Source organism: Nipponia nippon, unplaced genomic scaffold (assembly GCF_047370975.1).
Source record: "Nipponia nippon isolate SJK-2023a ecotype South Korea unplaced genomic scaffold, ASM4737097v1 scaffold_7, whole genome shotgun sequence".
Taxonomy (NCBI): Eukaryota; Metazoa; Chordata; class Aves; order Pelecaniformes; family Threskiornithidae; genus Nipponia; species Nipponia nippon.
Genome location: NW_028262391.1, coordinates 35,688,141 through 35,701,085, shown reverse-complemented (window position 1 = coordinate 35,701,085; position 12,945 = coordinate 35,688,141). Strand labels below are relative to the sequence as shown.

General features: G+C 57.5%; 1 protein-coding gene across 2 annotated transcripts; it reads right to left on the bottom strand.

Moving 5' to 3' along the window:
* Positions 1-5,162: 5,162 nt before the first annotated feature.
* IRX3 (iroquois homeobox 3) lies at positions 5,163-9,140 on the bottom strand. 2 transcript variants are annotated; one of them, XM_087739592.1, is made up of 4 exons: positions 8,544-9,140; positions 6,855-7,974; positions 6,206-6,272; positions 5,163-5,497 (listed from the first exon to the last, which is right to left on the bottom strand). In XM_087739592.1, exons 1-4 carry the CDS (start codon positions 8,763-8,765, stop codon positions 5,443-5,445), a joined length of 1,464 nt encoding a protein of 487 aa, XP_087595718.1. In that variant the 5' UTR covers positions 8,766-9,140; the 3' UTR covers positions 5,163-5,442. The 2 variants fall into 2 exon arrangements, with proteins under 2 accessions (XP_087595718.1, XP_087595719.1); XM_087739593.1 differs by lacking the exon at positions 6,206-6,272.
* Between the last annotated feature and the right edge of the window lie 3,805 nt (positions 9,141-12,945).

Genomic DNA, 12,945 nt, shown 5'->3' with positions numbered 1-12,945 from the left:
TTAAAGCCTCAGTTTTATGCATACCTGGTAAGTAATTTTATTCTAGCCTGGCTAGCTGGCCTACTGACATGAATTTTCACCGCTGCTAAAAATAATGAGGAATCCAAGTGACACACATTTATGGCTAGGAGTGCCATCAGATCCCTTGACCTAATTGAGCATGCCTGCACACCTTAGAGTATTTTGCATAACCAACTTAGACAGCAGGAACATTTCCAACCAGATTGATTGACATATTTTATTTCTAACTTAAGCTTAATCATGACCAAGAATGATTCATTTATACCTTTCGAACTTTAGGAGTTGACACAGGAGACAACCAAGCTGCAGACTCCAGTGTAAGCAATCATGTAAAGGAAAAAATATATATTAGTACAGTTTATTAGCCTACTTAGCTGCTGCAGTTGATGTAATAAAATGGATTAATTAGCTGGTCGGGGAGTTACTTTATTTTATAAAATAAATGTCAAACTAGATTTTTTGCAGGAAACGTTTTGTCCTAAATCACTCCTCCACTAAGCATTTCTCTGAAGTCATGTACAGAATCTAGAGAAGGTACCGTAAGGTGCAGTTTGATTTTTTTTTTTTTTATAAACCAGCTGGACGAGAGCTCATCTCCCAGCGATAACCACATTGACTCTCAAACCAAGAGAGTTCTCGGCTTTTAAGGCATAAAGTATCTTCAAATAAATATCAGCAGTCTCCACGCGCCATGCCTTAAACAGGAAGAAAGCCTAATAGAACAGACTGTAATAAAAGTGCTATTTCCAACATGTGTGTATGTGGCTGCTGTACGCTGAAAATGTCCTTTAGCACTTTTTAACCATATTCTCTAGTGTGTCAGCAAAGAGACTCCATCAGAGTATTTAACATCGCTGGGAGCAAAGGAATAAAGTGGAGTCACTGTTGATTATTACTCATTAGCCACAAGGACATCCACTTAACATGTGAATAAATGAATGACACCATGTCCTAATGGAAATGGCCTCAGTGTACCTTTAAGCAAAATGTTGTTTAATATCTTCCATTTGCTGAATAGTAAAGAGGCCTGTTGGACATGCACAGTTAGCAAGCAGCCATTGTTGCTTTGTTCCAATTTCAACATTTAATAAAAAAAGATGTTGTCTTGACTGCAGCAAAGACGGGCCTCAAAACCCCGGGTGGCAGCACAGTCTCGTCCTCACTCTGCAAATTCAGAATTTCACTGGCATCCTAAAGGGTTAATACCCATAAAGCAAATGAAGCCTTAGAAGGTACATGTTCTTCATTATTCTGCTTTACATTCAAACATATAAAACAAAGAACATCTGATATCTTTATTGGTTTTCTTAGATAAAAAGCAAGCAAGCTATAAGCCTTAATTTTCTTATTACCATTTCTTAACAAGGAAGATAACACTCTCAAAAGTACTTGATTAGGGCTCCCTTTGATTTGTATCTTGTTATGATTTCCAGGGCATATATTTTTGTATTATTACTTTAGTACACTGATGGTTCTCATCAAAGTGATAAAAAGAGGTATTTTAAAAGTGTAAATATTAACCATACAGGTAAACCACAGAATCTGAACAGCATCTTGAACGCTGCCGTGCTGAAGCACGCTTTGGGAAACAAGTCATAGCCGAGATATACGTTCCTATCTGGAAAGCTGGTAGGCTGGGCTGGAGGAGCCCTTTTGCCCTCAAACCCTTGCAGCAGTAACTTACATCGCTCACAACTTTCTCTTTTTTTCACAATATAGCTATATAGCTACTGAGGACAGCTGCAGGTATAATACTGAAGATGTTTGCTGTATCACATATCTAAATAGTCATGATCAGAATCCATATAGAATGCATCTGTTCTTATGGGGATAAAGTAGCTTTAACTCTCTAAGGAAAATAACAGCAAGCGCATTAGCTAACATGAAAGACTGGAGGGGGGGGTGTGTATTTTAATGCATGGTCTGATGCCTGATTGTGACAATTGTGCTGGATCTTTTCCTTATTCTTGTAATTTTGTCTGCGTAACAGTTAGCTGTACTGGAGGCAGCTCGCTGGTGTTTCTCAGCTCATAGGGCTTTCTCCTGTCTTATCCCCAGGCCGTGATGGGCACTTTGCCGGCAGTGAATGGGAAGCCTGACACGGCCGCTACGCCCAGCGAGCCGCTCCCAGCAGAAGTGGGTCTGACAAGTTGGAAGTCTCTTTCTCCTGCCTCCTCCTCCTCGCCGGCGCTTCCTCCGGCCGGCCCCGCGCAGGCAGGGAGTGAGCGGGAGATGATTACATCAATCAGTGTCAGGTCTGGGAGCTGTGATTTATGAATATGCATAATGAGCTCTCACCTTTGAGAAGGACTAGCTAGGGAGATAATTGATTAGACAGGAAAAGAGCAGCCAACAGAGAGGGAGAGGGAGAGAGAGGCCTCTGCGCGCCATCTCGGGCAGGCCTGGCTGGGGCTCCAGTGAGGCTGTCAGGCTGCGAGAGTGATTTCTAAAAAAAAAAAATACAAGTAGGATTTTTAATGTTTTGTTGAAACACGCATAACAAAATGTTTCCTCACGAAATTAATGGGAATTTTCTCCACATTAGGGAAGCCAGGCAGGCACAAAGGCTGCTTTTCCCCCACAGGGAAACCAAGTTCTCACTTCCAGAAGCCAAAGGGGCGGCTTTCCCATGGCTGCCACGCAGCCGCCGCTGCCGCGGGAGCATCCCTGCCCGTCAGGGCGAAGGGAGAGGGCTCTGCGGGGACGGGGAGTCGAGGGGCTCTGCTGAAAAGGCAAAGGAGCCTTTAATGGAGGTAGAAAGCTGGGGATGCAATTGTTTTCCCATCGCGGTCTCATTATTTTCTTCCATCCCCTTTAAGCATCTGTCTGGCCACTGTGTGAAAGTTTCTATGGAAAACCCACCAGGATGTCCAGAGGAAGGGGATGTGGAAATTTGCCTCTAGCTTTCTCTCCCCCCACCCCTCCCATTTTACATGCCATTAATCTTTTTTTTTTTTTTCCCTCAGCAAGAATTGGCTAAGGAAAAAGCAGGGATACAAAGTGCAGAGAGACTGGGTAAAATTTACATGAGAAACAATCCGTTTTCTAACCACCCACCCACAGAGTTTCCCCTCATTTCAGGAGCCTGTCGGAGCAAAAGAGGGGGAACAGTTCCTGGCAGAAAGACAGAGCTGCAAGGGCTGCAAGGAGGCAAACGCCGTTTCCAGGGCGAGCTGTGGCCAGAGAGGACGTATGTGCAAAGGAAGGGGACGTGGCGGGGAGAAAGCAGAGATCGCAACACTGCTGCAAACTCTGCGGGTCCCTTCCCTGGCCTCCCTGGAGGGCCAGGGCCGGCTCGGCTGCAGCCATCGCTACCAGCGGCCCGGGGAGGCTGCGGGCGCACACTAGGTGAGGGCTGTCCCCACCATACTGCCTGCCAGGAAGAATATTAATCGTGAAACATTAAGACACGTGTATAAAATGTGTGTATGCACACAGACACACATATATAGGGTAAACATATATATAAATCTTACCACTTACAAATGCCTAGGATTTAAAATGTAGTTTATCGGCCTAGTGCAACCCAATCCTATAAATAATACATTCCTATCACTATGACCTCAAAATGTCAATACTGCGCAGCCCTGCACATTTGCATATCTTGTACTGTCTAAACTTGAAGCATGTCAGCTATGTGCTTCTGTTTGTACTTTAACTTCATTTTAACTCTTGCTTCCTAGCTTCCAGCACCCTCCCCCTCTGTAGGGTCTGTCACCAAAACGAGAAAATCACCACCTCCGTAATTATGCCATTTCCAGGACTGCAAGGAGAGGAAGGGTGGGGGGCAAACACCCCCCCAGACAGAGATGTTAAGGAAGAGCCTGGGAACCAGAGCAGGGGGGAGCCGGCCTGCGAGCCCTGCCTGCCCACGCTGCCCCTCCAGCCGGGGCTGCTGATGGTAAATTGAGAAGCAAGGAGGGGACGGGAGGGGGCAGCACCCCCCGCCCCCCAACAGCAGCCACCTGGGGATGGTTTTCATCCGACTGCGAGGCGGGAGGGGGCCGGGGCCGGCTCCCCCCGCCGGCAGCCAGCGCCGCTCGGAGCGGCCGGAGATCTCCCGGATCGGGCCAATTATCAGCACTTTGCCGAGGAAACGAAGCTACAAGTTCTCCAGGCCGCGGCTCGGGGCGAGGCCGGCGCAGGAGCCGCCGGCAGCTCCCGGGGCCGGTGCGCGGCGGGGCGGCGGGACCGGCAGCCCGCCCGGCCCGGCCCGGCCCGGCCCGGCGCGGCGCGGCCCGGCGCGGAGCGAAGCCGAGCTCCCTGCCCGCTGTGCACCGCCGTTTCGGTCGGTAACTCCCGCCCGGATGCAAACCCCTGGGAGCGGGAGGTGCCCCCGGCCCCGCCGCCCGCTCCGCGCAGTCCCGCGGTCCGGGCCAGCCCCGGGTCCGCTCAGCGGCACGGCGGGCCCGGGGGGCGCCGCCCCCCAGAGCTGACCCCTGGGATGCGCACGGCAGCGGGGGGGGAATTAACGCAGCTCCGTTCCCGACCCGCCGCGGCACCGGCGACCCCCGAAGTTTCCTTTCGATTAACCTCTCCCGCGACCCGCGCTGCCGCTGCGCTCCCAGGGGGCGGGGGGATCAACAGCCGGCACCCGGTAATAAGGCCCTCGCGGGCCGGTGGATCACCGCCGGGCCGCTGCCGGCCGCCCCGGGCTTCCCTCCCCTCCCCCGCTTCCCCGGGGCAGGGCGCTGCCCCCGGAGCCGCACAGGGACCCGCACCCCCCGCCCCGCCACCGCCGGGCACCGGCACCGGGACGGGGCGGCGGCGGCGGCGCCTGCAGGGGGCGCTGCGGCTCCAGCGTTCAGCAGCGCCGCCGCCGCCGCGGGAAGGGCAGCCCGCCGCCACCGCCGCCCGCCCGGCCCGGCCCGACACCGACACCGGCCCCGGCCCCGGCCCTGGCACCGGCCCCGGCACCGACCCGGCCCCGCTACCGAGCCGGCCTCGGCACCGACCCGCTCCGCCTCCGGGCGGCCCCCGCAGCGCCGGCCCGCGCTCCGCCCGAGGATGCGCCGCTCCCAGCGCGGCCCCAGCGCGGCCTCGGCTGCCGCGGAAAAACAGTAACCGGCGGGGGGGACGGGAGAGGGGGCGGAAAAATAACTCCAGAGGTGGGAAAGGAGAGTGTAGTCAAAGTGGCAACAGTTTATTTATTAGCCAAAAATATATACTTTCTTGTACAATTTGGTTCACACGTATGTACATTTTTACTGTATGTACAAAAACAAACAACAACAAAAAAAAATCGAAACACCTAATTCTCACTGGACTTCCAAAGAACCTCACAAACTCAGCTAATCCAGATGATAGTACAGAAGCGGGTATTTTTTTTCCTTTTTAGTTTTAATATACGGACATGCTTACAAGTTGTAACTATACAGAGATTTTTTTTTTACAATCATTACAACAACAATAAAAAATTAACTATGATGATGACAACGCCGATAGAACCATAGCGGCATCAAGTTGGTTCTGGGGCCTGGAAAAAAATGACACAGAAAAAAAAAATTTAATAGGATTTCTAGTCAGATTGGGCTGGCACAATATTTTTAACTGTAGGTAGCACCGGTTTTGTTGTTGTTGTTGTTATTTTTTAAAAAATAGATTTCTAAATATAAAAAGTTTTCAGAGTGACTTATAGAAAATTTATTTAGCTACGAAAATACCATGGGCCCGATCCCCGTGGTTTCAGTCAATCAAAAGAGTAATTGATTTCAGTGACCGCTACGCCAAACGCAGGACAGCAAGGCTCAGCCTCTTAAGTTTTCATACCGGCTGGGGGGTTTATTTTAGGTTATTATCTTCCCACTGCCCCCGTACCTCTCCCTCGGGCTAGGCGACACCGGCGGGGCGCAGCCGGCGCTGCGGGCGGTGCTGGGGGGAAAGGCCGGGGCTGGGGTCCCCGGTGCTCCCGTCCCGCCCGGCCAGCGCGGCCCGGCCCCGAGCACAGAAACAACGCGGCCCGGCCGCCACCGGCGGCGGCTCGGCCTGCCCGGGGGAACCGCTCGCAAAGTCCAGAAGAAAGAAGAGCGAAAAAAAAAAAAAAGTAATCAGAATAGCCCACCACGCACGCAGAGGAAGAACGAGAAACCGCCCTGGAAAGGGAACTAAAGAAGCGGAGAAAATAAGCTAACCATTGACAACTCCCTCTATATATCCTTAGGAGACTGAGGAAGCAATCTCTTACCGCCTCTGCACTGGCTGGAAAGCTGTCTTTATTAACTTTTTCTCTACTTCCAAGGCACTAGATCGATCTAAAAAGAGAAGAAAAAAAAAAAGCGTTCCTTTATAGCCCCCGTTTTATTCCCCCCATCCCTGAATTAAGCCTCTAGACTTCAGATCTCATCTTAGCAAGTTGCAAATACGACAAAACGACTGCTTTGCTGCAGGAGCGACCGTCAAAAGGAAAATCAAGCAATCCCGGAGCAAGCCTCACGGCCGGGTCCTTCCCACAAAGGCGATTTGAGCAGCAACAACAACAGCAACAAAAATGATCTCCGTCGGAGGAAGGTAATTCTCGGGCTCCGAGACTCACCCGGCGAGGAGGCCCACCCCGCCGCCGCCGCCGCCCCCGGGGCCCCGCGCCCGCCCGCCGCCGCCGCCACCTGCGCCCCGACGGCTGCGCCGCGCCGGGCCGGGGGCACCGTCAGCAGCCCCCGGGGCCGGCGCCCCCGCCTCGGCCCCGCGCAGAAGCTCCCGCGGGGCCTCCCGCGCCGCTCCGCGCAGCGACAACCGCGCAGCAACCGCGCCGCACCGCCGAGCCCCCCCCCGCGGCGGCTGCCGGCCCCCGGCCCGGCCCGGCCCGGCCCGGCCCCGCCGCGTCCCTCAGCGGTCACCTGCTCCGGCGGGCTCCGCGCTCTGCGCCTGGTCCGCGGGCCGCGGGAAGGCGGCGGCGGCGGCGGGGGGGGCAGCGGGGGCGGCCCCCAGCCCCAGCAGGTGGGGAGTGTTCAGTAAGGCCAGCGGGTGCGGGGGCGGGTGGTGGTGGTGGCCCGGGAAGGCGCGGTTCGTCCAGTTGGGGAACTTGCCCAGCGGGCAGGAGGAGACGAGTCTGTGGGGCGGCGGGGGCGGCGGGGGGGGCAGCGGCAGCGGCGGGGGGGCGGGCGCCGGCGGGGAGCCGCCGCCGGGAGACTTGCGGGGGTTGTCCGGGCTGGTGGCCGTCTCGGCCAGCGACCAGATCTTGGGCTTCGGCAGGGTGCCGGCCAAAGCGCCGTCCGTCGGGGAGGAGGCGGCGGAGGAGGAGGCGGAGGAGGGGGGCGAGAGGTGGTGGGGTGGCGGCTGGAGGGGCGGCTTGAGGGGCTCCAGGCCGGCGGGGGCGGCGGCGGCGGGGAGCTCGCACTTGCGGTGGTGGTGGTGGTGGTGGTGATGGAGGTGGTGGTGGCGGAGGTGGTGCGGCTCCCCCTCGGCGGCCTTGAGGTAGCGCTCCTCGGAGCCCGGCAGGTCCTCGAAGCCCTCGGAGCCCTCCGAGTCCGTCTTGGAGTCGGAGTGCAGCAGGTCGGCGTCCTGCAGCTCGTCCTCCAGCTCGTCCTTGTTGCTCTCGATGTTCTCGGTGTCGATGTTCTCCAGGTCGATCTCCTCCTCGTCCTCCCTCTTGTCCTCTTCCCCCTCGTGGTCGCTCCCGTAGGAGTTGCCCTCCTCGTCCGTCCTGCTGCGGGGGGCCCAGGTCATTTTATTCTCCTTTTTGAGCCGCCGCCGCGCGTTGGCGAACCAGGTGGAGACCTGGGTGAGGGTCATTTTGGTGATGATGGCCAGCATGATCTTCTCGCCCTTGGTGGGGTAGGGGTTTTTCCGGTGCTCATTGAGCCAGGCCTTGAGGGTGCTGGTGCTCTCCCGGGTGGCGTTCTTGGGCCGCGACGGGTCCCCGAACTGGTACTGCCCGTAGGGGTAGAAGGCGGGGTGGTGGTGGGGGAAGGCGGCGTGCTGCACCCCCGGGCTCTCCTTCAGCTCGTACTGGGCGCCCTGCAGCGAGAGGGAAGGGGCGGCCCGGCTGAGACGGCGTGCCGGGCCCGGCCCGGGGCCCCTCCATCCCGCCGCCCCGCCGCCGTTACCGGGAGCAGAGCCCGCCCGGCACCGGCGCGGCGGCCGGGCCGAGCCGCCTCCCCGCGCAGCCGCGCTCCCCGGCCCCGGCCCCGGGCGCGCTCCGGCCCCGGCGGCCCGGGCCCCGCCGGCTGCGCCCCGGCCGAGGCGGGCGGGCGGCCGGTGCCCGCGGGGTGCCCGGGAGGGAGGACCGGCTCCCCAGGTGCGTGTGCGCGGCGGGGCCGCCGGCAGCCGGGGCCGGTCCCCGCAGCTGTCAAAGCCTGCGGGCGGCGGAGGGTGAAGCCGCGGGGTCGCCGCTCCAGCCCTGCCCCTCTCCGGCGGCATTCCCCGGGCCGGGCGGCGATAACGCCCCGTCTCCCCTGACAGCCCCTCCCGGCGGCTTCCCCGGCGGCCCCCCGGGCCGATCCCCAGCGCCAGCCGCGCCCGGGCCGGCCCCGGCCCCGGCCCGAGCGTCCCGGGGAGCGAGCGGCGAGCCCCGGGGGGCCTCTTACCAGCTGGGGGAAGATGGGCAGCTCGGCGGCGTAGGGCAGGAAGGCTCCGTAGCCCTGGGCGGCGGCGGCGGCGGCGTAGGGCGCGCCGTACATGGAGGAGAGGACGTTGGAGAGGGTCCCGGACGGGGCCAGCTCGGCGCCGCCGCGGGAGCCGCCGCTCCCCGGGCGCTCCGCCGGGTAAATCGGCCTGATGTACTGGTAGCCCAGCTGGGGGAAAGACATGGTGGGGGAGCGGGGGCAGGGGAGGGGGGGAGGAGGGGGGGGAGAAGAGAGGAAGAAGGGAGAGAAAGGGGAGAAAGTAGCCGGGCCGGGAGTGGAGGAGGCAGCCGGGTCGCTCGCCCTCGCCGGCCGCCCGCACTTTCAGCGCCTCCCGCAAACTCCGGCGGACATGGGGGGGAGCCGGGGGTGGCGGAGGCCGCGGGCTCCCTCCTGTCCTCGGCCGCCGCGGTAAACGATCCGATCGCTCCTTTCTTCTCTCACTTTTCCTATTGATCTGAGTGGACCCAGGTCAGGTCCTAACAGATTGCCTGAGATTATTGGGACTCTGGGCTCTGATTGACATTTCTAGTCTCTCACAAGCCCCTCCTATTTCTTTTAAGTCTCTCTCTCTCCCTCTGCCTCCCTCTCTCTCTCATGCCCAGAGCTCGCTCTCGCCGGGTTTGTCACTAGCTGCTTTTTTTTCCCCCCTCTTCTTTTTTTTTTTTTTTTTTTCCGTCTAAATCTGTTTACTGACGTCGCGATCTTTTATTTGAGTTGCTTTCAAATCTCGTTTTAGCGATCGCCAATCAGTTGTGTGTTTTACAAAGGTTTAACCCTGCCTCATGGTATTCTAATTATATAGAGATAGATTTAGATATAATTTCTTTCATAGCCCCCGCCTCCCCGGGAGCATAGGAAGCCAGGGTGTCAGCTGTGAGCGGCGCACGAGAGGGACAGGAAAAAGTTGTGACATTTAAAAATAAAGGCTCCCCGCCCGCCCCCAGTCCCCCTTTTCAGGTTTTCCAATTTACAGCCTTTTCCTTGCCCGGGTTCATATTGTTTTCTTTATTAAGATATTCCCTCCTTCCCTTCCCCCTCACCGGCCCTGCCGAGGGTTACCTCTCCTAATATAGATTTAAAAGTCTATTCGATTTTTTTTTTTTTTAATTTGCATTTCCAGAGCTACCTTGAAAAATTTCCTAATGTACTGAATCTTTAAGGAGTTCTCTACATTTTGTCTGGGCTAACAGTGGGCAGATACAGTGGAAAAGCTAAGTTAATTTTCCTCCTAATAAGGGACTTCAAAGAGTTGTAGGTCACAATTTTACATCAAAGGCAGAAAAGAAGGCAAATTAAAATCTTAACAAAGGAGAGACGGGAGCAGCCCTCTGGGCCATTAGTAAATAAGTGGTGTGAAAAAAGGGACAATGACAGGCACTGGAATTAAACTCATTAACACCTTTTTGTCTTGGTGCGAAATCTCTAATTAGGAAATTTATGATCATTTTGCTTATTCCCTCTGTTCTGAATCACTACACGGCTTAGAAGGCAGTACCTGGTACGTGCCACATTTGCAAAGGGAGCAGTGGCACGGGCTGGTGAGGAGCTACTGGAAGGAGTCAAGATACGTTTTAATTACCGAATAAGATTTTTTTTATGATCAACACATTTTAAATTACGGTTGGCTTTTTTTTCCCGCCCCCCTCCCCTTCTCTGAAACCAGCGTGTGAGTCGCAATTTAGCCTTTTAAGAGTAGTTCAGATGCGGTTCGATCGCGGCGGGGCTGCGGCAGGCGGCAGCGCGCCCTGCTCCGCGGCCGCCGGGCGGGGGGAGCGCCCGGGGAGACCCGGGAAAAGTCCCCGCAACCTGTGGGGCTCCGGTGGCGGGCACGGGAGGGGGGGCTGAGCCTGCCATCCTTATCGGCTTTTTTAAACCCTCGGTGTTTTAATAATAATAAATTAAAAAAAAAAAAGTTTGAAGGGTCTTTGGAGGAGTTGAGACTGGAGGAGAGCCGTTTAACCGTATTCCCCTCTTCCTAAATACTCTCTGGATTTATTGCCTTTAAAATATGATTTAGGGGCAATATAACCACTGTGCCCACAGTATGGATTTTTATAACTACATTTCTTTAAAAATGAAATTCATGTCAGATTATGCAGTTAAAGGAATCGACCTTGATAGCTTGCTATAATAAAACTATATCAGCTTGTAATAAATGCGGATTATAGCAAAGCAAGCTCCAGAATTAAAATTCCCTGAATCAATATATGAAAATCTGTAGGAAACATCTCTAATCGTATTAAGTTCATCTTTATAGCATTTCCTATCTGCTAATCTAGTGCAAAAACAACTCTGGGTTGGAGGAATTTATTTTCTTCTATTCGACGTTGCTCCTGCAATAGCTTTTGATAGTATAGTGCAATGGAGATAACAATATCAAATTCAGTTGTAAGTTTATTTCTTTTTTAATTCGCAAGGAAAGCAGGCAGCGACCCCCACGTCCTGATTTGCTTTAAACTTTTCTGTAGGAAGCGCTCGGCTGGGGAGATGCGACGCCGAGGGGTCGGGGGAGTTTGGATGCAGACCACAACTTTTAAAAACATCTGCCTCGGAGAGAAAAGGGACGAATATGAAAAATGGGACAAATCAGCCGCCGTTTGATGCAGTCGTGCTCGCCACGCCGGTGCTACAGCCGGGCTGTGCCTCCCACGGGCGGGCACGGGGGCACACGCGTGTCCCACATAGCCGGAGCCGTCTTTTTCTGGCGGCAGGTCTGGCACGCAGTGTCAAAGCTGGCAGGATTATTTTGTGGTTTTTAACCAACAGCGCAATCGATATGGGTTCGTCCCCCGCGGGAGCTGCCGGCGGGGGCGGGCAGCGCTAGGGTGGGGGCGGCCGGGGCGATGCGGGAGCGGGGGTCCCCAGGGCCGGGGGGGGGGGGGGGGCGCCGCGGGGAAGTGGCGGTGGGCAGCCGGGAGGGAGACACGGGAGGCGAGAAATTTATGGGTGCGAATGGATCCAGGTCAGGGCGAGGGTGAGGGATGGCTTATTAATGAGAAAGAAACGGAGAGGAAACGTAGCCGGACCAAACGGACGGGAGGAGAAGCCTGCAGGGATGCAGTTCGTGGCTGCGGGGGGAGGAAGAAAAAGCGGAGAAGACAGCAAACGGCGGGGGAGAGGGAGGAGAGGAGAGGAGACACCTTCCCGGGGGTGGGGCGGGGGTGTGGGAGCGGTGTCCAGGGCGAGAAGCGCCGCACGCCTCGGGCGGCGGGAGGGCGGCGGCGGCGGGGTGCGGGCGGTCGCTGCGGGACGGGACGAGCCCGGGGCTGGGACGTCGCAGGGTGCGGGGCGAGGAGCGGAGCGGAGCCGGGCGAGCGGGGGGCGGCGGCGGGAGCGGAGCGGGGCGGGGAGGGGAGCAGAGCCCCTTCCCCGCGGACGGGGGGAGAGCGAAGCCGAGCGGGAGAGGCTCTGCCCGGCCGGAGCCGAAGGGAGGTGCTCCCGAAGGGAGGTGCGGAGGGGAGGCCGGAGCCGGCCCGTCCCGCGGGGGGAGCGGCGCGGGGCCCGGCGGCCGCCGCCCCCGGGGGAGCCGCGGCGGCGGAGCGCTCCGGGCCGGACAGACACGTGTCTGCTGGCCGGGACCTGTCAGAGCCGGGAGAGCGGCTCCTGATTTATTACCCCAAACACACCCCCCCGCCCGCCCGCCCTGCCCCCGGCCTCGCCTCCCTCCTCTCCCGGCTGGCTCGCACGGTCGCCGAGCTAAAACCAAACCTCCCTGCGGCTGCGGCTGGGCTTCCCCGAGCCCGCAGCCGGCTCCGGGGCTGCGGGGCCAGCCCCGCCGGGAGGAGGGCACCGTCCGTGGGCAGCATCGCGCCCGCCCCGATGCCCCGGGGACTCCGCTATCGGTTCTTGTCGCCGAGGCCCCGCCGCGCACCTCTCCACCAGGTCGCGGGTGACGGAGGGCACCGGGGGAGGTGGCCCCGGCCCGGGGGTGTCCGTCTCTGCCGCAGGGCCCGGCTGGGGAGCCGGGGGCTGCCCGCTGGAAGTTGCGGGAGAGCTGTCGGCGGGGCTGCGGGTTTAAGCAGGCTACTGCCGGGCCGCGGCGTGGCAGGGGCCCGGGCCCGGGTGGGAGCTGCGGCGGGGCGCGGCACCCGCGGGGACGGGGCGCAGCCGCCCAGGGGAGGGGGACAAGCAAACAAGTGGGATTAGGAGAGGGGCCGCAGTTAAAAAAGAGTTAAAAAAATAGAGGGAAAGATCAAAGCGCTGGGTAAAAGACTCTTCAAATTACACGTTTGAAGCTTTTCCATAATTCCAAGGCGACAGATAGATAACAAGCTGCACATTCCTTATCACATATGGAATCAATCTGAAAGGAGTCTCTTGATCAGAATCTGTTAATTGCAGTGACATATGATTTGGAAAGAAA